Below are 27,053 nucleotides of genomic sequence, written 5' to 3'. Positions count from 1 at the left end.
GCTTAAAGAGCAATGAAACGAAGAATGCTAGGCATAACGTTAAGGAACACAGAGAGAGCGATCTGAATCAGCGAGCAGACTGGTATAGCCGATATGCTAATTGGCATTAAGAAAAAAAAATGGAGCTGAGCAGGTCATGAAATGCGAAGGTTAGATACCATTGGACCATCAGGATTACAGATTGGGTACCAAGAGATGAGAAGCGTAGTCGAGGACGGCAGAAGACTAGTTAGGGCGATGAAATTAGGAAATTCGTGGTGCTAGTTGGGATCAGTTGGGACAGGACCGGGCTAATTGGAGGTCACAGGCAGAGGTCTTCGTCATGCAATGGACATAAACTAGGCAGCTGATGATGATGATGAAATATACTTTTATGGTACTTTTACTAGGTATAGCCTGCAATATTATGGTGTTGAAAATTTTCGCTTGATAATTTTCGTCGCTCCTCTTGAGCTTGCAGACCACTACGTCCTAGCAAGAAACTTCAATTTCTTCAGGTGAAATTTCACATGGACAAGACACAATATGATCGTTATAATAAGTGTATAGGGTTTTTTTTGTACGTGAAGGAAATGCTTGTTGGTTTGATTCCAGGACTTATTATAAAAGAAACAGAAACATTCATTTCATATCTGTACTTCTTTATGCAGTTTATACAACGTTGTCCGTGGGTTGTCCTTGCTCCAAAAATGACTTCAGTGCCGCAGGGCCATGTCTGCCTATCTGAGGTTCTTACATTTTCCGTTGACGCACCTCTGTAAAGTAATATAGAAACGACATTTTATTGTGCAGTTGCAGTAAAAGCTTTCTCGCTCACAGTGCGCCGCCATATTCATTTTGTCAAGCTTTGAGAGAACAATACGAGTTAGACCATATCCTTGATAGGCAATGTGCTCGAATAATGGCAATAAGAAAAGAAATGCATAAATGCGGTCTTCCTGCGATTCCTGCAAACTTGCACTAGCAGCGTATTAGTTCGCAGTATTTCAATTATCTCGACATTGTACTTTTTTCCATGTGGAAGAGACGGTGCTCCTTTTCCACTGGAATAGGAAGTAGTTCTCCCATACTGTTTGTATGAGATGGCCTTTTTTGACTTGTTTCCCGGACTTCAAATGTCACTCAGCAATGTGACGTCTATTTTATGTGTTGTCAAAAGAAATGCCTCCTACGTTCCATCTCGGCGATGTTTATTTCCGCAAATTTTCACAGCATAACCGTGAACCTAGAACGTAACTGTATTTTTGCAGCAAATAGGAATATACGTCCGACTGTTATGAATTTCCATGCAGAGGAGTGGCAACCACAATGTTATCTGTCTGCTCCTCAGTCTCCGCAATAGTATTGCCACGGGGATGTTGGGAGTATAATCAGTTGTAATCAATAGCTCAACTTTTATCACTTTTACATCTGTGGTGTAAACTTAAAGGATAAAAGAAAAAAATTCCAAGGAACGTGACGCAACTATCAGCTCGAACATTGCAGTGATTATTATGAATACATTATGTTTAGTACATGAAGAGTGGTCACACAAGAATTTGGAAATACGGGCACTGATTCGGAAAACAAAACAAAACATTGTTCCACGAAGTTATCTCACCGAACATCCGTGGCCAAGAATTACCACGAAAATTTACCGCTCTTAAAGCAGCATGCTGAGTTATTTGATGGGAAATACCTATGATTATAGTAAAGGTAACGTTTTAAGATGGACCCAATGAACATGTCTCAACTGTGCGGAAGACATTGCGCTGATGGCAGAAGTGAACAGTCACGATTTCTCTAGCCCTTGCTTTCATTGCGGTGGATGTCCACGGGGTACGCGTAATGAGACCTGCCGAACATAACTGGCATCGATATCATGGAGAAATCAGTACAATAGGAGGTCATTACTTTATTTATTTATTTATTTATTTATTTACAGAAACTGCAACCCAGAAGAGCTATTGCAGGAGTGGGTGAATAAAATATGTGGCAAATGCAAATCACAATACAAAATAAGCATATGTGAGAGCATGGCTAAATGGAGTTCGCAATAGTATCCCCAAATTCTCTATGGGGTCAACAACGGATGAAACCAGGCAGGTCATTGCAGAGTTCAATAGTCCTAGGAAACAAATGTATTTAAAGTGTTGGTGGTAGCAAAAAAGACCGCTAAGTTTAAGTGATTGCTCTTTCTCGTGATTAAGGGCTTTGCACGGGTCAGATATGTGTAAGGGGAAGCATAATGTGGAGAGTAAAATAGAGAGTGTAGAAGTTTAAGAGAATTATTGTGACGACGGGGGGAAAGAGGAGTTAAACCAAGCATATGCAGATGAGATGACGGTGAAAACGTTCTGTCCTAGCGCCGGCATATGAAACGAACTGCCTTTTTGTGAGCAGATTCAATTTTGTGGATGTCCGAAATTTTGTAAGGGCTCCATATGGTAGCCGCATATCTAAATATAGGCCCTACAAGTGTTTTGTATGTAATGAGTTTAGTTTCTTTCGAGGCAGCACGTAGGGTCCGGGTTAAGTAACCAAGTTTTTTAGTGCTCTGTCGCAAGTTGTTAGAATATGTTCCGACCAGGATAACTTTGGAGCGAAAAGGAGGCCTAAATGCTTATATTAAAATGCGCGCTACGGAAAATTAGATTTATAGGAGTAATTGAAATATGAGCAAATAACATGCTTGCGAAAGGACATGACGACTATTTTTAAGGCAATGTTCATTTCCCAGAGTTCGCACCAATCACAAAAACTTGCAGAGAACGCATTCGTCATCATGAATCCGAATTTTTACTCATTCCACACACACATTCAAACTCCGAACGACATTCCAAACTCCGAACAGAGTTTGGAATGTCGTTAATATAAAGCAAAAAAAAAAAAGAAATGGCCGCCCTAAAATAGATCTTTGTGGTACAGCGAAGATACTGATGCATCAGGAGAGTTGAATGAATTAAAATAACCAAACTGTGAATGATCATAAAGAAAACTACGGATCCATTCAACAAGAAGAGGGTTTTAAAGGATAACGCTTAGTTGATGTAATTGTTTAGGGTGTGGAACAGCATCAAATGCTTTGGAGAAATCAATGAAGAGCGCGTCATCTTGATGACCTAAATGAAGAGCAAAACTGATGTCCTGTGTAAATTCAGTTAATTGAGTCATTGTGCTAAAACCACTCCGAAATCTATGCTGAGCGCTGCATAAAATGTTATTAGACTCGAGAAAAAAGTTATAATGCGTTTATAAATTATGTGTTCAAGGAGTTTGAATGCATGCGAAGTTCAAGAAGTGGGTGTATAATTTAGAAAGGATTGTTTCTGCCCAAAGTTCAACAATGGAATGACTCTAGCCCGTTGCAATGAACAAGGAACTATACAAGTAGACACTGTCTAGTTCCTGTACATTAGAATGCTATAGTACCGGGAGTGCCTGCTGGAAAATATTTGAGCAGGGCGTACGAAAGCGCACGTACTGCAACATGGGTAAGAACGTTTATTTAGTAAAATGCGTAACCAATAAAATAATGTAAGCCGCTTGGTGTTTGTACACACGAAATTATGCTTCAGAAGGTACGAAAATTTGCCAGGGCAGGAGGAGCGTGCAGAGACATACACGGACACGCTTGCTCAAGCTAGATGAAGCAGCTCAGGGACTCGAAATAAAGGCACCTTAAAGACCATTCACGCCTGAACTAGTACTCTGATATTAGCTTCATTTCGGAAATGTTCCCGTTTTCCCCTGCGTTACCCCTTACACAACGAAACCAGATTCAACTCTCGTTGATATTTAGGCAATATATATATATATATATATATATATTCACGCGGAGCTAGCCATACGCCAGCTACGAGCACACCCATGAGGAGGTACCCTTGCAAGCACCTCATCGCTAAAACCCCTAAGCATTACTCATATCATCGCCATTAGAAGAGCACCAGCAACGCCTCGCCAATGGAGATCTAGCGCGTCTCCCGTGCAGGCGCACTCGGCAGCGCCCGAGTCTCCAGCCAGGAGTCACGGCGTGGCTCCTGGCTTTCGGCGGCGCATGAAAGTGTGTCCGGTTTGGAGACACGGTTGACTGTTGTATGGGCTCCTATTAACTCTTCTTGTAAATTGTGTGAACCCTTTAGTATTAAGTTTCGAGGCCCAAGTTCGGCCATAATAAACCAGTTTGTTTAGTGTGCTTCATCATCATATCGCCCGCCCCGCGCAATATGCATCCCCAGCGCAACGTGGAAAGAAGGAAGGCCAGAGCGGTAGCGCTCCTACGCCGCGCAACCGAACTCCCTGGCGGCAGCTGCTTCGTTGACGCGGCCCAGTATGCAAACAGCAACAATTTCACGGTAGTTTCAATCAACCACAGAGGTTCGACCGTTAACACCGCTTCGGTACGAAGCACGTCGTCGCATGCGGCCGAGCAAGTAGCCCTTGCCTTGGCCCTCCTGGACGACGGACATGCCAATATCTTTAGCGACTCCAGGGCAGCCATCCGCGCCTTCAGCGTTGGCGCCGTGTGTAAGGAAGCCTGTCGCATCCTCGAAGGCAAAAGCATCGCCACCCACACTCTCACGTGGTTCCCCGCTCACATGGGATCCATCATGGGAGGCCCCACAAACCTCAACGAGCTGGCCCACTCCACGGCGCGAGGTCTCGGTTTCCGCGACCATGGAGAACTCCAACGCCGGCCCGCAGTGGTGGAGAACAGAGATCAACCGACCACATACAACGAAATTGCGCAGCACTTTTATCTCGGCAGGAGAGACTTTCCCCTTCCCCACAAGAAGTTAAATAGAGCGCAGGCATTGACCCTCAGATTATTGCAAACAGGTTCATATCCCAACCCTGCTTTATTCCACAAAATTTATCCCGACACCTATGCCACTAGTTCTTGCAGGCACTGCAATGACATCGCTAGCCTAGACCATATGCTCTGGCGTTGCCCCTCGTTACGAGGCACGGAACAAATCAATGTGGACAAGTGGCTCTCCGCTATCAAGAGCCCCGATGCCGGGGCGCAACTATGGGCTGTCCAGAGGGCCCACGATGCGGCGGTCGGGCAAGGCCTGACTGTCCCAACGTGGTAGCGGCCCGCAGCGCGCTGAGTCGCGTACCTCAGGACCTTATTAATGTTTTGCATCCATCCATCCATTGAAGATTGCTACATTTTTGGTGGAGGTGCTGGATATGATTGAAAGTCCCCGGTTCGCAAGAGTGCGAAGCCCCGACCCTCAGTGATCCCAACCCAGAGAACTGACTCCAGTACACAAGCGCACAAGCCGCCGTATCCGAGGTGACCCACACGAGTTCGGACCACTTCCTGTTGCTGCAGCAGTGCAGAAAACAGTTAAAGAGTGCTACATTTTTGGTGGAGGTGCTGGATATGATTGAAAGTCCCCGGTTCGCAAGAGTGCGAAGCCCCGACCCTCAGTGATCGCAACCCAGAGCACTGACTCCAGTACACCAGTGCACAAGCCGCCGCATCCGAGGTGACCCACACGAGTTCGGACCACTTCCTGTTGCTGCAGCAGTGCAGAAAACAGTTAATAGTGATGGTGCAACCATGACCAGCCCAGTGCCATCGTCTCAGCTCATTGTGTACTCACCACGCATGCCCGAGGCGTTCCGCGGTGATACCTTCGAAGTTATGGAAGACTTATTGGAGCACTTCGAGCGAGTAGCAGATTTGAACCGCTGGAACGAGACATGGAAGCTTCGCAACGTGTACTTCGCGTTAGAAGAGTGAGCGAGGACATGGTACGTGAATCATGAAGCGACGCTCTCTCCATGGGAGCAATTTCAGCGACAGTTCCTTGCCACGTAGGCCAGCTCCGATCGGTGATAGAAGGCAGTGCACGCTCTACCAATCAGAAATCAACGCGCTAACAGGAGTGCTCGTTGGATTGCGCACAGATTTACTTAAAGAGCGACTCACGCAGGTGATGACGTGTTTGGTGTCGATGCGTTGAATAAGGACAGCACCGAGGCCAATACGCTAGCGTCCGCATGAACTTCTGTGGCAGCCGCATGGTCGAAGTTTCAGAGAATGGGATGGGACATCAGAATAAATTTCAGCTCACAAAATCTAGCCTCTAGTTCAGCGGCCCAGCCAAAGGGAACGCCCTTCTGGAGGAGGCATGCCAGCGAATACGAGATGTTGGTAAATCCACGAATAAAGCGGCGGAAGTGTGAGCTTACACACTTCCGGAAACTGCGTAGCTCTTTCACTTGGCGAACTTTCTTGAAGGCTTCCACAGTAGCAGTCTTGGGTGGATCGGGTAGTATGCCTCCTTATTCGCTGGACGGCTCATAAGCAGTGTTTGGCGCTCTACAAGATGACATTTCTTCGAGTTGAGCAGCAAACCCGCTTTTCCCAAGCAGCCTCACACATGATCAAGATGTGCGCTGTGCTCACTGAACCTGCACCCGAACATCACTAAATCATGCAGATAGCACATTCGTACTTCCCACATCAAAGCACGCAGGATGTCGTCCCTACGGCGTTCGAAAGTTGCAGGCGCAGTACAGAGCCCGAACTGCACCACAATAAATTCGAAAATTCCATATAATGTTACAAATGCTGTTTTGCCTTCTGCCTTCTGACTAAAGTCAAGAGACGAAAAATAGGACGCTGATGAAAGGCAATCGATTGCATCATTATTACGCGAATGAGGATATACGTCCTTTTTAGTCAGTGTTGAGGTGGCGGTAGTCAACATTAAATCGCCATGTACCATCTTTCTTTTTAACCAGAATCACTGGCACTGTCCACGGACTAAAGGATTCTTGAATTACGTTCTTATTTGGCATTTCAAGGACTTGGTCGTTTACCACCTTGCATTTCTATGGCGAGGCTGTTTACGAGTACTGTCGCAAAACTTGGCTAAATCCCATATTTATGCGATGGTGTATACAAGAAGGAAAGAATGGTGGCCCCTCTTGCTGCGAAAAGTCACACAGTCGGGCATGCTTGAGTAGATGATTCAGGACGCTCGTTAGTGCTGAGTGACTTCTTCACCATAGAAAGGAGGAGAGTGCAGCAGGGCATGCATTAACAAAATGGCGTTCTTCCGTCGAATCAGGGGCCTCTGCAAGGATCGCGAGCGACAGCACCTCATCTTCATAGTAGGTGGCAAGTTTCAGACGCTGTGGTAGTACTGCAGGTTCAGTGGTACAACTTACGGTCCATCAGCTAATGTGTCCCTGAACAACTGATTGCGTGCAATACGGTTTCAGCACATTCCCCTTAATGTAGCTCAGAGGAACCGGCTCCGCGGTATCGTCAAACGTTCTGTCGGTGATAGGGAAACAGGTGACTGAAACACACGTTCCGAATAACGGAGGCACAAGAGTATCCATAGATACACAAAGCACACTTTCTTGATACGGCGGGCGTTTAGTAAACGCAGCAGAAACGCTCTTACCTACACTGAATTCTCCCGTTCTGCAGTCGACGGGGACACCACATTGTTTCAAATATGGGGAGTGTTTAACGCCTGATTCACCTCCGCCGCGGGTTGGGACGGCATTGCACTACATTCGGGATCAACCCACGTATGAGTTGTGCTTAACGACTGATTCACCTCTGTCGCGGCTCGGGCCGGTATCGCACTATCTTCGGGGTCGGCTCACGTATGGGGAGTGCTTAACGCCTGCTTCAACTCCTTCGCGGGTCGGGCCAGCATTGCATTATCTTCGGAATCGGCCAATGTAGGAGAAGTGTTTAACGCCTCCTTCACCTCGGCCTTGGCTCGGGCCGGTATCGCAATATCTTCGAGATTGGCCCACGTATGGGGAGTGCTTAAAGCCTGCTTCAACTCCGCCGCGTGTAGGGTTGGCATTGCACTATCTTCGGGATCGGCCAACGTATGAGGAGTGCTTAGCGCCTGCTTCACCTCCGGCGCGGCTCGGGCCGGTATCGCATTACCTTCTGGATCGGCCCACCTATACCGAGTGCTTAAAGCCTGCTTCAACCTCCGCTGCAGGTCATGCCGGCATTGCACTGTCTTCGGGATGGGCCAACGTATGAGGAGTTCTTAACGGCTGCGTGACCTCCATCACGGGTCCTACCGTTATTGCACTATCTTCGGGATGAGCCCATGTATGGGGACTGCTAAACGCCTGCTTCAGCTCCGCCGCGGGTCCGGCTGGCATCGCACTATCTTCGGGGTCGGCTCACGTATGCGGAGTGCTTAACGCCTGCTTCACCTGCTTCGCGGGTCGGGCCAGCATTGCATTATCTTCGGTATCGGCCAATGTAGGAGGAGTGTTTAACGCCTCCTTCACCTCCGCCGTGGCTCGGGCCGGTATAGCAATATCTTCGAGATTGGCCCACGTATGCGGAGTGCTTAAAGCCTGCTTCAACTCCGCCGCGCGTCGGGTCAGCATTGCACTATCTTCGGGATCGGCCAACGTATGAGGAGTGCTTAGCGCTTGCTTCACCTCCGCCGCGGCTCGGGCCGGTATCGCCTTATCTTCTGGATCGGCCCACGTATACCGAGTGCTTAAAGCCTGCTTCAACCTCCGCTGCGGGTCCTGCCGTTATTGCACTATCTTCGGGATGAGCCTGTGTATGGCGCCGCTTAACGCCTGCTTCAACTCCGCCGCGGGTCCGGCTGGCATCGCACTATCTTCGGGATCGGCCCACGTATGGGGACTGCTTAACGCCTGCTTCAACTCCGCCGCGGGTCGGGCCGGCATTGCACTATCTTCGGTATCAGCCCGTGTATGTGGAGTGCTTAACGCCTGCTTCCCCTACGCCGCATGTGGGCCCGTCATTGCACTAGCTTCGGGATGGCCCACGTATTGGTAGTGCTTAACGCCTGCTTCACCTCAGCCGTGGGTCGGCCACGCTCTGACCTATTTCCGGGATCGGCCCACGTATGGGGAGTTTTTTGCTTACAACGACACGGAAATTTCTTTGGACGGTAGAGGTATGCGGCTTCACTGTGAAAATCGGGGCCCAGGATTACGTCATGCGTAGAACGAGGTAGAATAGGGGAACTTTGCGCTATATATTTCACTACCCAAAATGACGTCTACGTTGAATACCGTGACAGGATACAACTCCCCACTCACGTTGCGAAACGCATCAGCCCGCTGCCAGCGAAACATCACTTTTCGTCCTAGCAAACTTTTAAAGGCAAGACTCATAAATAAAATGGTTGCTTCCGTGTCCACTAAGCCCATTGATGAAAGTCTGTCAATTAGTACAGAAACGTTATTGTTAAACATACAAATGGGCAGTGGTATCTCTGTCGATATCGACGCCGCGGAGACGGCGTCCGGCTTACTCGAGCACTGGGTGGTGGTGTCAAGCTGCGATCGGGTGCTGGAGAAACGTTCCTCAGCTGTGCCATGTGCTGATGAGGCAATTAGCCTGGATGTGTGCGAGGATGAATATGTTTATCAAGCGGGGGGCGTTACCACCAAGACATAGTCGATCGGTGGAACCTCTGTACTTGGCGGTGATTGTAGTACTTGGCAATGTGACCCAAGTCGCCACAGCATTAGCACACATGCATTGAAGATCTACGAACTGCTCATCAAAGTTCTCAGATGAGAGAGGGTCGTGTAGCAGAGTGAAGTGGCTGAGCCTGCTGCACATGAGGAATGGTCTGTGTGCGTGCAAACCTGCCGGGGTGAGGGTGTTCTCCAAGTAGGTGTCCGCGCGTAAGTCATGGAGCTTCTCTGTGGTTAACGTTTGTGACACCCACCGGTGGTTGCCAAGGCGCTCTTGTGAGATTGGTGCCTGTGACACCTACCGCCCGCTGCCACGAAGCGCAGGGTGCTTCAGGTGCCATTTCTTGCGGGTAATAAGCATCAGGTTGTTGCATGACGTTGCGCGCAAGTCCCTGGGGTCACAGCAATCTTTTCCGCGCAATGTGCCGTATAGTAGACTAAATATTGGCGGACTTGCTCTCATCGACGCTGGCAATGGTTGTCACATTCGCCAGGTGTCCAAAGTTTGGTGCAATGCGACATGTTTTAACACCTTAAACGTACTGCGGTGACGTACATCTGAAATGGAATCAACGTGTTCCCCGCTTACAAGGAAATTGTAGACATATTCTGCAATTTCTTTGAGGAGATGTCGGACTCGGTCTTGCTCAGCCATCTGTGAATTCACCATTTTGCACAGCGTGCGGATTTATTCTGTGTATGAAGTGCATGTTTCTTCAGCAGTTTCAGCTATGTGGGCAAGGGTTCTCCCCACGCGTTTCGGTTTGGCGTAGAAGTCGCCAAAACACTTCTTAATTTCCTCAACGAAGCGCTCGCACGTTGTTAGGGAGTCCTCGTTGTTTTCGTAGCACATGAGCGTTGTCTCACTCAGAAACAGTACAACATATAAAGCTGAGTGACATAATCCGAACTGTTGTAGCGGCTTTCCCTTGCGTAATGACGCAGCAACTCGTCGACATCTTCGCCCGCTTTCCCCGTGAACGAGCATGGTTCGATGTGGGTCAGCGAAGGCCCTACCGGCGCTGATCTTTGCGCAGGTATAGCTAGAGCTGGCGTGTGTCTACCTCCGTCCTCAGCCGTGGGGAAGGTCCTTGGCAAAAGACTGGCAAGACGACGGTATCAACGAAGTTCTTCGTGCTGTGACTGCGTGGTATGGTTGTGTCGTACCTAGCGCCCTGCACCACTCTGTTACACCCGCGAAAGGCGTTTATTGACAGTCCAGGTATAGTTAGACCCGGCGGCCTTGAGCAGCTGAGCGCCTATCGAGATTCAGCTAGCCAGCTTTACGTTGTATTTCTCCTTCGCCTTTCTTGGATATGCCCCACCTACTGTTGAGGCGTAAACTCACTACGCACGTAATAATGTCAAGACATATATATATATATATATATATATATATATATATATATATATATATGCAAAAACGAGCACGTGCCGGCGATTGATGATGAATTTGTACAGATGAAGATGAAGTCCGGATAGAGGCCTATATAATCGCAATATATCTATCGATATATATATATATATATATATATATATATATATATATATATATATATATACATATACATATATATATATATATATAAAGTACAAATTGCGAGCCTCACATTTGAGGCTGTTGCAGGAAAGGGCAGGATACATATTCAAGAGAGCACTGTTCAAGTAGGCGCGGACATAGATAAGTTTGGGTCAACAAGGCACTACATATGCACTCTATAAACATTATACAATTTCTATAACAGGAGCGGGAAAAAATGCTAGTAAACGCTATGTTGGAAGGTTTAGCACACAGAAGAACAAAGAAAGAAAATGTAAATATTTTGGATGTGCAATGCGCAAGAGACAAGATTCAGCAGTTATTTATATCATGGCAGACTACAAGACACTGAGAAGTGAATCAGAATGTCATTCTACGACGCAGCTCGCCTATGTGCAAATCGTAGCTACAGAGCATTGTTTGATAACTCGGCGATAAATGTTTCGAGTGATGTGCAGGTAACGTCATCAGGCAACATGTTCCATTCGCAGATTGCATGTGGAAAAAAGGAGTACCGGAATATGTCTTCGTAAAATCTGTATTCTGTTAAGCGATTGGTGTGTGTTGTTCGAAAACTACGTGTATCTGTCTATAGCAAGTAGTCAATCGCATTGATTTTCACACTGCCATTAAAAAGGAAAAATACATCTTAAGACGAAGTAGTCGAGGGGGGAAGGAAGAAGAAGCCGAGGTGCGGACGTCCCTCACATCGGCTCCGTCGTTTTTGAATGTTTGTGCAGCCTTCTTTGCCACCATCACGGATTCAAGCACATCACTGGATTTGTGAAGTCATCGGGAATTTGCGGACACCTTTCTTTAAGGTGGGACTTTCATTTTTGGACTGTTACTGGCCTTTCTTGGTGCAAGACCCGAGTAGGCCTACTGGCCCCGCCGTGCCGCGATGGCGGAAACGCGCATGGAAGATGAAGACGCTACCGGATTAGAAGAGAATGAGGAAGATCTAGGTTGGCAAATTGTGACAAGCCGAAAATTTCGCTCCACCACAAGGATTACTGGCGATGGGAAAACATCGCCGCAGGGCCAGCGAGAGCAAGGCAACAGCAGCAAGAACAAGGGACCTACAACCACTATGTTCAAAAACCGGATTGTCAAGGCATCAAGGATGCCCCAATTGCCCGAGGAGCACAGCAAAATCATCATCCGCCCACGAGGAGGTCTCAACTTGAGCAAAGTGAGCACCACAGCGATAGGCGTGGCGGTTATTGAAGCATCGGGCCTGACTCCGCAACAAGCCCGAGAGGATGTCGTTTGCCCTAACTTCACGCAAAACATCGTGGTGGTTAGTACACCAGATCCCAGCCATGCTGCCAGGTATGTGCGAATCAGGTCAATCATTATAGTGGAAACCGAATACGAAGTGAACGCCTACGAGACAGCTCCGCATACCACGTGTAAAGGAGTGATTCGGAGAGTTGACCTCAGAGACAATCAGGCCACGATAACGAAGAACATTGTGCATGACTTTAACCCACTGGCATTGGCAGCCAAACGTATTAAATCCACGGGTTCGGTTATTGTTCTGTTTGATGGGCTCAAGGTACCCAATTATGTAAGATACGGGTCGACCCTCGTCAAGTGCTACCTGTATAGGAAGCAGTTTGATGTCTGCTATGCCTGCGGAAAGATTGGACATCGATCAGATGTATGTCCAACACCGGACGTGGTACAGTGCAGAGGATGTGGAACTCAAAACCCGGAGGACAATCACATGTGTGTGCCTAAGTGCAAATTCTGTGGAGGGGACCACCCAACTGGGGACAAGACTTGCCGACAGCGGTACCAAATTCCATACGTGGTACGAGTTCGACGACGAGAACGCAACAGATCTGCATCGGAGGCGACATCAGCACAGCTGCAATGGGATGCCCAAACGGGCACCAGGGGGCGCACGTGCTCAAGGAGCCCCACACGGTCAAGACGCCGCTCGCCGTCGAAGGGCAGAAGCCGCTCCAGATCACGCGAAGTGCAGGTGCGCTTCGAAGGAGGAGGGCAGACGCCTGGCGACAAGACGACATCTGGAACAACCTGGGCCGACAAAGTGAAAGGTACTGTGAGGGCTGCGGAGAGCGGTGCGGAGCGGCTGGTCGGAGATAATGATGCCAGGGTAGAACAGCTAATTAAAGAAGTAACGTATCTGAGAAAGGCAAATGAAGAACTTACTAAGCAGGTTGTAGAACTTCGCAAGAACTCGCAGACTAACTCCACAAAAGTAGCAATAGCCAAACCGGTGAATAATGCCAACAGCCAGGATGAAGAAAACACACCAGCTCCAAAGAAGCGGGCAATAAGCCCAGTAGAAACGACAGTGTGCTCTGCTTTGGAAGAGATCAAGGAGGCGATTAAACAACTTAGAGATGCCATAGATAAAACTACCTTCAAAGTTGATAAGTTATGGAAATGGAGACTGACGGCTGAAAAGAGGCTCACCAAAGTAGAAGCACAGGGCGATGACGACGAATACCTACCCTCAGAAGCAGAAAGCGTCCGATCGCTCCCTAGCGTGTCGGGGGGTTCTACGAAGCGTACTCTAGCGGGTAGCAGTAAGGCGGGTTCTATAAGCAATGGCTAGCAGGGGGAGCTTTACCGTGTGGCAATGGAATTGCCGAGGATTTTATCACAAAAAAGCACCTCTTATGCAGTTAATAAAAGCCTCTCCAGACAAACCGAAAATAATTATGCTGCAGGAAACCTTGGCGGATGAGATCAGCCTATCCGGATACAAAGCGACATGCAGGGGCAAAGAGCCGGGTAGGGGGCTAGCCACGCTCGTAGATAAGAAAATACCTTACATAGAACATGATTTGCGCCTTGGACTAAACAAATTAGAATACTTACTAGTGGAAATAATTTTGAAAAGGAATAGAAGCAAACCGCAAAGCCTCTTTTGTCTTAATGTTTATAGCAGCCCTAGCGACATGACACAGAGTTTCAGGGCACTTCTTAATAAGACTATGGCTGTTACTAAGCACGCTCCACTCATTATTGGAGGGGATTTCAACGCCCCACATCAAACCTGGGGATATCGCTGGAATACTAAGAAAGGGGATGGACTCTGGCACCTAGCTACAGATCTTAATCTCTCCCTCATCACAGACCCAGCTTATCCCACTAGGTGTGGTACATCTACATGCAGGGACTCCACCCCAGACCTTACTTTTGTATCAAACTTAGAGAACGCTGGCTGGAATAACTCCAATATTGACCTGGGTAGTGATCATTACATATTACAAATACTATTGGAAACTCCAAGTAATGAGATAAAGCACTTTAACTACATTGACTGGGATCTTTTTCGGAAAGCAAGGAAAATCAGAGCTGAGACAGAGGAAGGACAAAAGAAAACACTCCAAACTTGGATCACTCAGCTCAGGGAAGATGTAAAGGCGGCAACGAAGGATATTACCACAGAGGAGGATATCGAAATCATGGACAGTAGGCTGGCGCACTTGATTGAAGCGAAACAATCTATGTTAAATAGATGGAAAACGCAACGGCTGAACAGGAGACTCAGGAAGCGCATAGCATTGTTGAATAGGGAGATTGAAGAACACTCCAGAAATTTACAGAAACAACAATGGGATGAGCTTTGTAATTCCATAGATGGTCGAATCAGACGTGGTGGGAATTGGAACTTACTTAGACATTTGCTTCATGAGAACGACACGAAATCGAATAGGAGAACAGCAGTAGCACGACTCGTCCATCGTGAGAGTCTGGACACAACGGAGGAGGCCATTCTGGATCGGCTCGCAGCTAAGTATTTACCACTTAAGGATAGCGATGAGAGTACAGACCTGCCTGAATATACAGGGGAAGACTGTGAGCCTATGGATCAAGACTTCACAGAAAGCGAAGTTCGTGCAGCCCTGTACGACCTCAACAGTAGATCTGCTGCCGGTCCAGATGGCATTTCCAATAGGCTGTTGAAAAATTTGGACGATCATTCCATAAAATATTTAACAGAGTATTTCAACGAACTCTGGAAAAACGGTGATTATCCGAAGGAATGGAGAATTGCTAACACAATTCTTATTCCCAAACCAGGCAAGCAACTCAATCTAGATAACCTAAGACCCATATCATTAACATCATGTCTGGGCAAAACCATGGAGCATGTCATACTCAATAGACTGACTAAGTATGTAGAAAACAGAAATATTCTTCCGCATAACCTGATCGGTTTCCGTCCTGGACTTTCGACTCAAGATGCAATGCTTTTAATCAAGCATCACCTTATTCTTGCTAGCCCGCTACATACGAGAGCTCTTCTAGGCCTAGATGTAGAAAAGGCCTTTGATCGCATCAAGCACAGGGCCATATTGGATATCCTCTCGGAGATGGGATTGGGTAAGCGATTGCACAATATCGTCAAAGCCTTTCTCGGTGGCCGTTCTGCTTGTCTCAGGTTAGGCGAACTCCAATCGACAACCCTGGAACTTGGGAATCGTGGGACACCACAAGGGTCTGTCCTATCTCCCATGTTATTTAATTTGGCAATGTCAAAAGTGGCTCGAGGTCTCGCGCAGATTGAGGGTATCCACTTTGCTATATATGCAGATGATGTAACAATCTGGAGTGCCGAAGGTAATATGGGACAAACAGAGATCAAACTACAGGAAAGCATTTATGTGGTAGAAACAACACTTGAGGGTATGGGACTGAACTGCTCTGCTAAAAAATCAGAACTATTGGTATTACGGAGCAGTAAGCGTGGGCGCAGGCCGAACGGATATATCCCAGAGGAAGAACCCCGCATTGACATATGCGCCAAGAATGGAGAACCAATCAGGCAGGTGGAGACTATTAGAGTGTTAGGACTTCTCCTGCAAGCGAACGGATCTAATTGCAGGATGATAGAATACGTCTCTAACAAGTCAGAAGAAGTCATTAGGCTTCTGCGTAGAGTTACCAACAAGCATAAGGGGCTAGGAGAAGACAGTGCCATAAGATTGGTACATGCGTTCGCCTTTTGCCACTTCTCGTACGTGGCTGGCATGCTCCAATGGACACAGGCTGATAGGAACAAGCTAAACGCTTTAATCAGACGACTTATAAAGACTGCACTAGGACTTCCCATCAGCACGGCCAATGATAGCTTATTGCGCCTAGGGCTGCATAACACACTAGAGGAGATAGCTGAGGCTCAACAGGTGGCCCACCAGGAGAGACTAATGGGGACACGCCCTGGGAGGGCGCTACTTGAAGAAATTGGCGTAGAAATTAACCACACCAACGAAGGAGAATTATTAACACAATTGCAAGCGGGACTACGGGAAACAATAAAGACGACCCCGTTCCCTAGGAACATGCACCCGACACATAACCTCGAGAGACGGAAGGCAAGGGCGAAGGCACTCCTTCAAGACATAGATCAACATAAGCAGCAGGCGGTGTTCGTTGACGCTGCCTGGGTTAAAAATAAGGATGCGTATACCTCCGTTGTCGTAGACACTCAAGGTAACATACAGGATGCCATCACCGTCTATACCAAGGACCCCACAGTAGCAGAACAAGTAGCAATCGCCTTAGCCATCCGGGCTAATCGGTGGACACATATCTACAGCGACTCTAGAACAGCCATACGCAACTTTACCAACGGATATGTGACACGGATAGCAACAAAATTATTAGAGAAGGTCAAGAGTGAGAGGATCGAAATCCGCTGGTTTCCTGCACATCTGGGGGTGGTGGACGGAGCTCGGAGAAACCTCAATGAGGTGGCAAATGAAGCAGCACGAGGACTTTCTAGCCGTGCTCTTCAAGACCGAGCAACTTACACTTCACCCGGGGAACACAGGGATCGATTATTAACATATAACGAAATCACGAAGCATTATTATTTAAACAGAAGGGAATACCCATTGCCACACGGTAAGCTTTGCAGAGCCCAAGCGGTCACATTACGTTTGCTACAGACAAGAACATACCCAAGTCCATATTTTATTAACAGGATCTATCCGGAGAGGGAAATTCAAACCAACTGTAGTAAGTGCAATGGCATCATTACTCTTGACCACATGCTTTGGCAGTGCCCCGCGGTCTTCACAGACCGTGACAAGGAACAAGAATGGTGGCGGCAAATGCTACACAGTGAATCACTCTCTGACCAATTACGGGCAGTCCAGAAGGCCCGCGATGTGGCTGAAGGGCTCGGCCTGACAGTCCCAACGTGGGAGCGGCCCGCGTCAACGTATGGTTGACCTTCAGGACCCAATAAAGTTCTCCATACCATACCATACGAAGTAGTCGAGCTCGATTTTGTTTAGTGGGAAGTTCAGCTTGCCCTAACAGTTCTGCGGGGGAGTCAAGACGGCGATGCTTATTAAAAATAAATCTAATCGCTTTCCATTGTACGCTCTCCAATTTTGCTTTCTACTGCTTACGGAAGGGAAACCAACATACTATATTCATATTCCAGTATAGAGCGAACTAGAGAATGGTATGCTAAGCGTTTAGTATCTATTCATGCAGATCTAAGCGAGCGTCTTAACGAGTATAGAACTGCCAGTGATTTATTAACAATATATGTTACCTGCTTGTCCCATTTAAGATCTCATCAAATTATTACGCCTAAATATTTATACTGTTCTACTTTCTTTAACCTCGGTCCTTGCAAATAATATGTGTAGTACATGGGAGCCCTTTTGTTCATCACTGTCATAAAAACTTTTTTTATGTGTTAATCACCACCTGCCACGTTTGGCACTATTGTGGTATATATTCAAGTGCACTGTTTAGGATATCTGGCGATCACGACAGGTTATTTCCTTGTAGATAACACAGTCACCTGCAAACATTCTTACTGTGGCGTTAGTATTAATGTGTAAATCATTGATAAAAAGAAGAAAGAGGATAGGACCGAAAACGGCTCCTCGTGGGACGCCAGATAGCACTTCGCCGCAATCCGAAGAGTAGTCTTTGAAGCATACATATTGACGTCGACCTGCAAGATAACTTTTTATCCACTTGGTAATGTTGTTATCACCGAGGTAGTGGATAAGTTGCTAAAGTAACTTTGGATGGTAAACTCGATCGAATGCTTTAGATAGATCTGAGAATATCATATTGGTTTGACTGCATTTGTCCCTTGTAAGCGCTAAGTCGTGGATTGTCTCAATCAATTAGTAGTCGTAGACAATCCCTGTCTGAAGCCATGCTGACTAGGGACAATTACATTACTTATTTCTACTAATGACACTATGTGCTTTAGGATTATATGTTCAAAGGTTTTGCTGGCCGTACAAAAAAGCGAGATTGGTCGCTAATTTGCTGTGCTGGTAAGGTCACCGGATTTATGTATAGGGATAACATTAGCAGTTTTCCATTGCACCGGAACCTCACCCATTTGCAGTAATTTTACAAAAATAATCGGTAAGCACTTGGACTTACATTATGTCTCTCTCTCTCTCTCTCTCTCTCTCTCTCTCTCTATATATATATATATATATATATATATATATATATATATATATATATATATATATATATATATATATATATATATATACATACACATACACTCACAGCATAGCCGACATGGAGGGTTTCTCCCAGAATGTACAGAAACGCTATTGAGGAGCAAGTCCAAATTGCGTTTCTGACTGTTCCGGCAGAAATTCGAGAAGGTGGGTATTCTGTGAGTGTTGATAGGCGCTTTTTAAACGTGCACTGATAGGGCACGGTTCAAATCTCGCAGGGCAGACGCCAAGTGTCAGCGCCGGCTCTCAAGCTCTATCTATTCGGAGTGCGCTGAAATGAACAGTTGATTTAGTGATCATTTACAGAAAACTCCCCCTGAGCGGTACCGCACGCGAGCGGATCCTCGAATACGTAGATATGCGACCTAAAATCTCCAGGAAGGTTGCCCTGCCTTTGAAGTAAAGCTGTCTCAAAAAAGCGGACTGATCTATATTATTATCCGCAATAACTATCGTAGCTTCACAAAATCATATACTTCCTGCATACACTGTTGTCAGCTCGCAGTGCGCTCTAGTCGACTACACACACATAGTTAAACGCCAGTAGCAATAAAAAGTGAAACGAAGTCTGGCCATTCTCGAGCATCGGGACACCCAAAATGCCTGTCTGCGTGAGAAATACGGTTTTCTCCACAGTGCAGCACTATTGGTACAAGTCCTGGCAGTATGCATTGGGGCTTGCACTGCAGTGTCGGCTATAATCAATGCTATGCTACCGCCAGTGATGCGGCTGGTTCTGTACGTGTCATGGCAACTGCCTCTATCAACAAATATCTCCTTACGAGGCGTGCTGTACTCAGATTGTACTTAGAGTGTAGTGCACTACTCTGTTAAGAGTAATTCGTCTATGCAGTAAAGCAACTTCACTGGAATCTGTCTTTAATCATATCTAGTTATGCAATGTATCCCTAATCATATGTAGTCATATAATGTTTTTTTGAATATATATAGTCATACCATGCATGATCAATGTGGTGACAGAATAATGCGCTAATGTCGGGACAGCAGTATGAAACAACCACTTCTTTTCGAAAAGGTGCTCGTTAATCAGACTGTGTGCTGCCGGTAGACAATAGCCATATTCTATTGCCCTACAGCGTTACTTTGAAAAGCTCTTCGCAAGGTTTTCCTCAATTGAGGGCAGCAACTGTTTCCGTGCAATGTCATGTTCAAGTCAAACCACTTCTGTCCCTTCCCAAGGAAAACGTCACATTGTGTGTGTGTCCTTCAATGGTTGTGTATTGATTTTTGTCTTACGCCATATTCGTAGTTTCAAATCAAGCTGCTACGCTAAAAGAGAGGCCCTCCAACATGTCTGGTCTTACAAGAAGGACTTCTTTGCTATGCTGTCAAATTTGCAGCGTCAGTAACACATCTGAAGAGGTGGGGCTATTGTGCCATAAATAGCTTCTGTGTTCCAAGTTGTGCAGTCGTGACGAACTAATGAGCCACTGAATTGAGTGAGTGAGTGAGTGAGTGAGTGAGTGATGTATTGTGGGGCCCTCCTTTTACGGGGATAGTTCAATAGACACTCAAACCATTGTTCTGAATTTATTTCTGAAAAAATAAAAATGAAAAGAAATATACCTCTCGATATGGTCTACATTAAGTGAAATGCACCTGTGGCACTGTTTCTACCAAGTCTAAAAACAAGAGCCAAACCTTGTTTTGATACCTACTTCGATATCACCCCCAGTGATATAACTGGCCTATTTCCACGTCTTGTTTCATGTAAATTTTCACTATTTTCCAATTCGTAGCACCGGTCCCCTTATTCGTTCTGCACTCCCCCATGTGGCACTCAGCCACATTATAATCTACGTCCTGATGAAAACACACATTCCCTTGACATCGATTAAGGCGTAGCTAACGTATTAGACGCGATTTTTAAGTCAAGCTGCTCAAACACAGTTTTCTGCCGAGGTATCCCTACCGTAAATGTCTTTCTCTGGAGAGAGAAAACTGAGAAAAAGATCAAAATCTTCAAATAGCTGTCAAAAGAATGATTTCCCTCATCTTGCCTAGGCTTGGTATAAACGATGGTACGCGTACACTTACTGGGGATGCTATAGAAAGGAAATACAGCAATGATCATCATTTTCGGACGTAAAGATTTTACAGCATCAGTCTTTATTGAACAAACGTCCTACATGGTGCAGGCACGCATGCTAAATAAAAGGGCAATTCATCAAGATTAATGCTGCCAGTGACGCTACCTTGAGTGATTAGGACACCTAACTTAGCTCCGGTAATATCGAAAGTCGTTCTCAGAATACTTTCAATTGTAGCATCCTGCGGCACTCGGCTCATCCCTCGCTGTCTACTTGCAAGCCCAAGGTGATGGATTGCCCTTCTTAGTGCATGGTCTCAAACTATGTATTAATTTGCAGAATTTCAGGCTTCGACTGACTCAGTGTAAATACTTCATATAGATGAAGTGACTGCCTCGATTTTTCTCTGCGTTGTTAAGCGAGCTTCTTCTTCTCCATTTCTCATATCCGCTGCCGCTGGCGATGTGGACTGCTACAACATTCATCTGTTGTGCCCTATAAGTAATTTAAGAGATTCTGTTCAGTAGTTCATATGTGCCAAACATATATGATGAGTTTTCGTTGCGCCAATATGGTGTATCAGTAGAGTGCTTCAGTACGAATCGCTATAACGTCGCTATTAATCGTAAGGTGGGTTCTGCTGGAATTTCATCTTTCCTGTCTTCTTGCTGTGTGGCCTTTCCCGCAACATTTTTCGAAGAAAAATTACATGCGAACCACCGGAGGGCAGCTGCAGGCAGCCTAACTCGCACCACAAGCATGCACGCAGCCGATGAACGCCACAGACGATCAACGCATCACGCGGCTGCCTTGACTAATGTCCAAACAAGCAGCATCAGGTAGAATGGTATTCGCAGAATGACTGCGACGAGCAACCTTTACTGCTCAACCATCTACCACTGGGCCTGGCACTGGAACACCTCAGCTGGCAAGTCATTAGTATCTCACCGTATCGAAGGGGAACATACGCACATCGCTAAAGAAAGAAATCGTCTGTGAAAAGTTTACGACGTCTCCAAGTGCAACTGAGCCCGCTATCCTGCTCGCACGTACCACCGTAAGTGGGTGCGCATGCGGCCACAACAAATGGTGCTGCTTAGCTCCTGCCGCTTCCCCGGATGACGTCATCGATGTAATCGGCCCCTTTCGCAGCGAACATCTGTAGCTGAGCTGGTAGCATGACCACGCCGACATGAAGTGTGTCAAAATGCAGGCGCTTCGAGGTTCTTTTTTTTTATAGGCACTGATTGTGCGTAATAGATGAGCTAGTTTATTCAACTTTTTATTATATATTATTATTATTGTTATTACAGCAGAGCTATAAAATTCCTTGAAAGTGGTCCACGCGGTGTGCGTCCAGAGGGGCGGGGGGGGGGGGCGGCGGGGCATGCAGTCTGCTTTCAACGACACTATATCCACGTGCCTGGAACGCATGTAGTCGAGATAAAAAATTCGCCGTCGATTACGATACTTCCTAATGCAAAATCTGAATGCAGCTCGATACTTGCGTTCCTTTCGCGATATATTGGCCGCTGTGGACATTGCGCCTCGTGGGGCACATTGCAAACGGAGTGAAGTGTGTCGCGATTGCCTCGCTAATTTGGAGAACACGAGAGGGAGTGCGTGCGTGACACTTGGCTGTGATGCACATCAGCCGCCGCAGACAGACCTCCGCTCATGCAGCGCTTTATTTGTATGCACAGTTTTGGTCGACGCACTCGCCGCATGCGATCGGGGAACGCACTACGGCGCGCTACTCTGGCGTCATTTCGCAGCGGTCGTCACCGAAGAGCCAAGCTTGTGCAGCACTACGCTTTTCGTCCGACGCCTTAGCCAGACCCTTCTCCTCCGCTTTACGCCTCGCACTCTATTCGCTGTCGCCGTCCTTGATCCACCGCTGCGCTCCACGTTGCCGCTTTTGTTCTTCACTGGACTCGTTCGTTCGGTTACGCCGAGGGAAGGCACCGACGCGAAACGCGGGAATGGGCGCCTAAGAGTGGCGCAATAAAAGTAAATTTCTTTGTAGTGTAATTCGGTAGCGCGCTCAACAGTACCGTAAGGTACATGTGTTACGCATGGTGAGTACGCTTATGCCGCGAAGCGATCGTAGGCGGAATATACAACTGGCCAATCTCGTCGCACAAGTGAAGCATTCAAAGCTCATAGAAAGGCTCACTGTTACTCGCCAGCTGCCCGCACGGTGTCCTTAATCGACGCGGTAGCGCCATACTGACTGTCGTGGCCCAGCAAGTGAGGTAGCTGGGGCTGCGCAGTGTAAACAGCCCCGTGAGAGCTATAATGGCTCTCTCAGCATTGGTGTGATGAGGAGGGGCGCCGGTGTAGTTGTAGCCATCGCACGTTCATGTTGCTCGCAGTGTTGGAAATTGGATAAGCGCTATACACAACTGTCAATGCGATTCGTTCAACTTAAAAAGCGAATATTACTAATGGAAGGGTTCAAAGGCAGCAACATTTCAGTTAATGTTCAACAGGTACTCAACTAAAGGACTCACCAAGAGAACCATTGGAAACAGCAGGATTTTATGTTCAAGAAGCCCGCCACACTCGCGTGACTGAAGGTACACCGAAAATATTTTATAACAAGTTACGCGCGTAAAATTCAAGCAATGCTGCTACTACTAGTTTTAAAATAAGACATCAGAAATAAATGTGCGCCGTAAAGGTGTACCACTTCTGTATGAGTTGCTTTTCATTTCTTTTTTTCTTTCACACTTTTGATAAAGCAATGGAAAAGTTTACCTTTAACAATAATAGGCATTTTACCACTAGCGAAGCATTTGCCATTACTCGAAAATTTATTGCTTCGCCAGCATTATTGCTTCAGGCATTTCGGACTCCCCATGGTAGAAAAAACATCCGGCTCGTACTTTTCTTATTCACAGTGTTTGTTACGAAATGTTGTTTGCAGTGCTGAATATTTCTTTACCTGCTGTTTGCGAAGCGTCTGGCTGTGTTACGGTATGTAATTAATTAACGCACCTTGAGTTGATAGTTCAGGTATGATTGCTTTTATTAGGTTAATTTATTCGTATCGTACAGGTTTGTCATTCCGTATACTTTGCTTATTTTTTATTTGAGAAGCATTGTGGCAGGGCATTTGGCATACATGTTTGTTTCCTCAGTGCACGCCATGTCACAAATTGAAATTTGATCCGCAATGCGTCAAAAGCAAATAAATGAATTATCATAACAAAGGTGGTAGTGAGCAGCAGGAACGATAATGTGCATAATTAAGAGTGAAACATATTTATGGTATAGATACCAGTGCGGCTGTAGAATGTGGGGGTATCATAAGGAGCTGCTGTGTCTTTTACACTGGCTTTTAAAAGTTGTTGAAAAACGCGTTTTTGATTATTAGTGTTGTGTGCTCTCGGAATACGATACTCGTGAGGCACTTCTATAATTGCAAAACGTATTACGAGAAAATTGGCGCACTCTGCGAGGTACCCAATTTAAGACCAGCCGTATTTTTTCCAAATTTCATCCATCACGTTTCAGCGGAAAAAGATACGGAGATAACATATGGCGTGCTGAGAGAGGATAGCAAGAAGGCATGAAACATGAAATTTTAAACATGTACTGCATCACAAATTGTCCTAATAACGTATCGAAATCCCTGTATACAAACGCGAGTTGAGAGTAAACGTTTGTGCAGAAAATGATAGCATCAATGCCGAAATGAGTCATGGTGACTTGTGTATGTTAGAATGAAGAAAAAGCGTGTTATGAAGCATTGATAAAAGAAATCTGAATGAACACAACTCAAGGGCAGTCATTCAAGGCGCCAAAGTGCCTCAGTCTATAGCCTTTATGGTAATGTAACATGTTTCTCACCCTTTTGTTCAAGCCTGTCCTGTCACTCTTGCATTCAACTCCATCTGGTGCAGAATAAATGTCTTCACGCAAATGCTTACAACAGAAAACATAGCAGTCTTCCTCCTGAGTTGAAGATAAGTAGGTGTATATTAATCAAATGGGAAACTGAAAAAACTCGGGACAAAGTTACTGTACAGCAAGAACACTGCTGAGCGATCTCTGTTTGCTGTGCATAAATATTCTCACGTGAACTTGACATGAGTTTGCAGCCTTCTCCCTCCCAACAAATTTTCGGATATAAGAGACTATTCTATTCATTTGGTTAAGCCTGCCTAGATTATCAACGCAACCAATACAGCTTCTAATTGACGCCGCTATCCCGGGCAATCGGATGGCTACTTTTGGGCAAATTTTTTGTACACGTTGTAAAAGCAGCGCACTTTGCTGCAGCGACTTGTGCGTGGGGCAGCGCGCTGCGCACAACTATTTCCTCCCGCTTATGGAATTTGACGAAACTTCCATTTTCTGAAGAAATAAATTTACTAGCGCACGGTAGCTAGCTGGATGAGTCGGTATATCTTCATAACTATTACACACAGCGCACACTAAAAAACATGGACGAAGAATAGACAAACTTCGTTCATGTCTTTTAATGTGCGCTGTGTGTGTAATAGTTGTGAAATTTACTAGCGGCACGCTTCTCGCAACAATGCGTCGAGCAACGCCCAGCTAGCGGAAAGATCACGTGTCGACCACGTGACCGGACCTCCAGCGCCCGCCGGTGCCAAGGAGGTTGAAGAAAAGCTGCCGAGGTGCAGGGATCGCCCATCAAGTGAGCCACCGCGGCGCCATCTTGAGGGGAAGGAGGTGCCAAAGCATGCCAGTCACCGAAGCTTATGTGTTTCGGATGGTCGTATCTGGCCCTGCGCGTTGCTTCGAAGGTTGTGGGAGCCTTCCCCACCTGCGGCAAGTTGTTTTTTCATCCACTTTGATTTCCAATAATTTCATTCTTTGTTTCATTTATTAAGCACAACTAATTTCCCCTATGTTGTCTTTGGTGTCAGTAGTTGCTGGCTTCTTATGATATGACTAATAATATCTGGCCCGTCGGTTAACCCCCTCGTTTCACGTTTATACTGAGAGAGCCTAGAATAGTTTCTCGAGAGGTTCAACGAAGTGACGGAATTCTGTTCTGCTTGATGTGAAGTGAGCGACCTCAGGCAAAAAAGACATCCGAGACTTATACGCTACGCAGGAAGAAAGTGGTGTTCACCTGTTTTCGCGGCGAGTTTTCTAACGCCCATGACCTCGCACATGTTCGTTTTTTTTTGTTCCGCTAGCGGGGGCATATTCTAACGCAAGAGGTTGTAGTCTGTCCTAATGCTTGGTGAGACGGGACTGCGAGTGCTATGTGAAACGAGAAAATGACTTGAAGTAATACGAGGAATTTGCTGGAGGTGAACAAAATGACACGTACAACTTCTGTACTTCAATGTAATATTGGTAGTTTATGTACCAACAAAATAGACCGCAGTCTTCATGCATTAGCTGTCAAAAAAGCATGAACATTAATGAAAAAAAAATAGCAAATGCGATACCCAACACAATATTGTCCAGCGTTCTTCCACAAAGTTTTGCAATGTCCAGAAGAAGCAAAAAATATATATACAGATGTCTTTCAGACTAAATGTTGCGTTCACAGAATCCTCCTACAGCGTTTAAAATGTTGCCATAAGCCTGTCGATTGACCTACGTTCCTACAACTATGGGCAGAGCATACAGCACGCAAGCGTCAAAAGGCGCCTGTCATATGAAGAGAGAGAAGCACTTACACCACAGCTAGTCGAGCGATGTGCCGCACAAAACTGCGATTTATAAACTTTCGGGGGCGCTGGAAGAGGCTTCGGTGGGGTACTGGACGTTTCTTTCTTGACACATCGGAGATTTCTGCAACAATAAACAAGCAATCATAAAAGCAATATCAGAGCAGGACAGATTTTTTGCTGCAGAATATACCAAAGGCACTAAGTCTCATTAACCTACCACAGCGGTGATGACAATTTGCACGCTAAAAGTGTATTAATTAAATCATGAAAATGTAGGGCAGACGAACAGGCAATTAAATGTGCGCAAGGATGTACATATCGCTATAAAAATGAAAAGATGATGCGACAAGGCATTTGTGCCATCATCTGATAAGAGGCACATGCCCAGATACCTACGCCAGGCATAACGCCCTGTCGCAGGCCAGTCTCGATGCAGCCGACTTGTTGATCCAGCGCAAGCTTGAAAGCAGCACAATAACAGAGCGGAAGTGCCTCATCACGTGTCATTATTTTTTTCATATTGTGGGAGCTTTCATTTTCATATTGCGCTGGTTTCTCGGGTGCTCTACAACTTTGCGTATTACACTTGGGGTCTGAAGCTAATACATATAAAGTTCATTAATTAAACATAACTAATCCGTTAGTTCCTGTCAGAGCTGGTGTGGAGCTGAACGGGCAACGGGCTATGAAAAGAAGAATGATAGTTGTAACGTTAAGGGATAAGAAAAGAGCAGATTGGGTGAGAGAGCAAACGCGAAAGAATGACATCTTAGTTGAAATCAAGAAAACTAAATGGGGGCATGGGCAGGACATGTAATGAGGAGGGAAGATAACCGATGGTCATTAAGAG

At 46.2% G+C, this 27,053-nt stretch overlaps 1 protein-coding gene across 1 annotated transcript in view; it reads right to left on the bottom strand.

Annotated features, from left to right (window-relative positions):
* Nucleotides 1-637: 637 nt before the first annotated feature.
* Nucleotides 638-27,053, bottom strand: part of LOC142589014 (uncharacterized) — a 145,203-nt gene continuing 118,787 nt past the window's right edge. The window contains exons 8-10 of the mRNA XM_075700808.1: nucleotides 26,210-26,324; nucleotides 24,396-24,500; nucleotides 638-755 (exon numbers count right to left, since the gene is read on the bottom strand). Coding sequence (XP_075556923.1) covers nucleotides 720-755; nucleotides 24,396-24,500; nucleotides 26,210-26,324 — 256 coding nt within the window. The 3' untranslated portion in view covers nucleotides 638-719. The remainder of the gene's footprint in view (nucleotides 756-24,395; nucleotides 24,501-26,209; nucleotides 26,325-27,053) is intronic.

The sequence above is a fragment of the Dermacentor variabilis genome, chromosome 7 (assembly GCF_050947875.1).
Source record: "Dermacentor variabilis isolate Ectoservices chromosome 7, ASM5094787v1, whole genome shotgun sequence".
Classification (NCBI taxonomy): Eukaryota; Metazoa; Arthropoda; class Arachnida; order Ixodida; family Ixodidae; genus Dermacentor; species Dermacentor variabilis.
The sequence above is the reverse complement of the archived record's forward strand: the minus strand, read 5'-3'. Positions and strand labels throughout refer to the sequence as shown.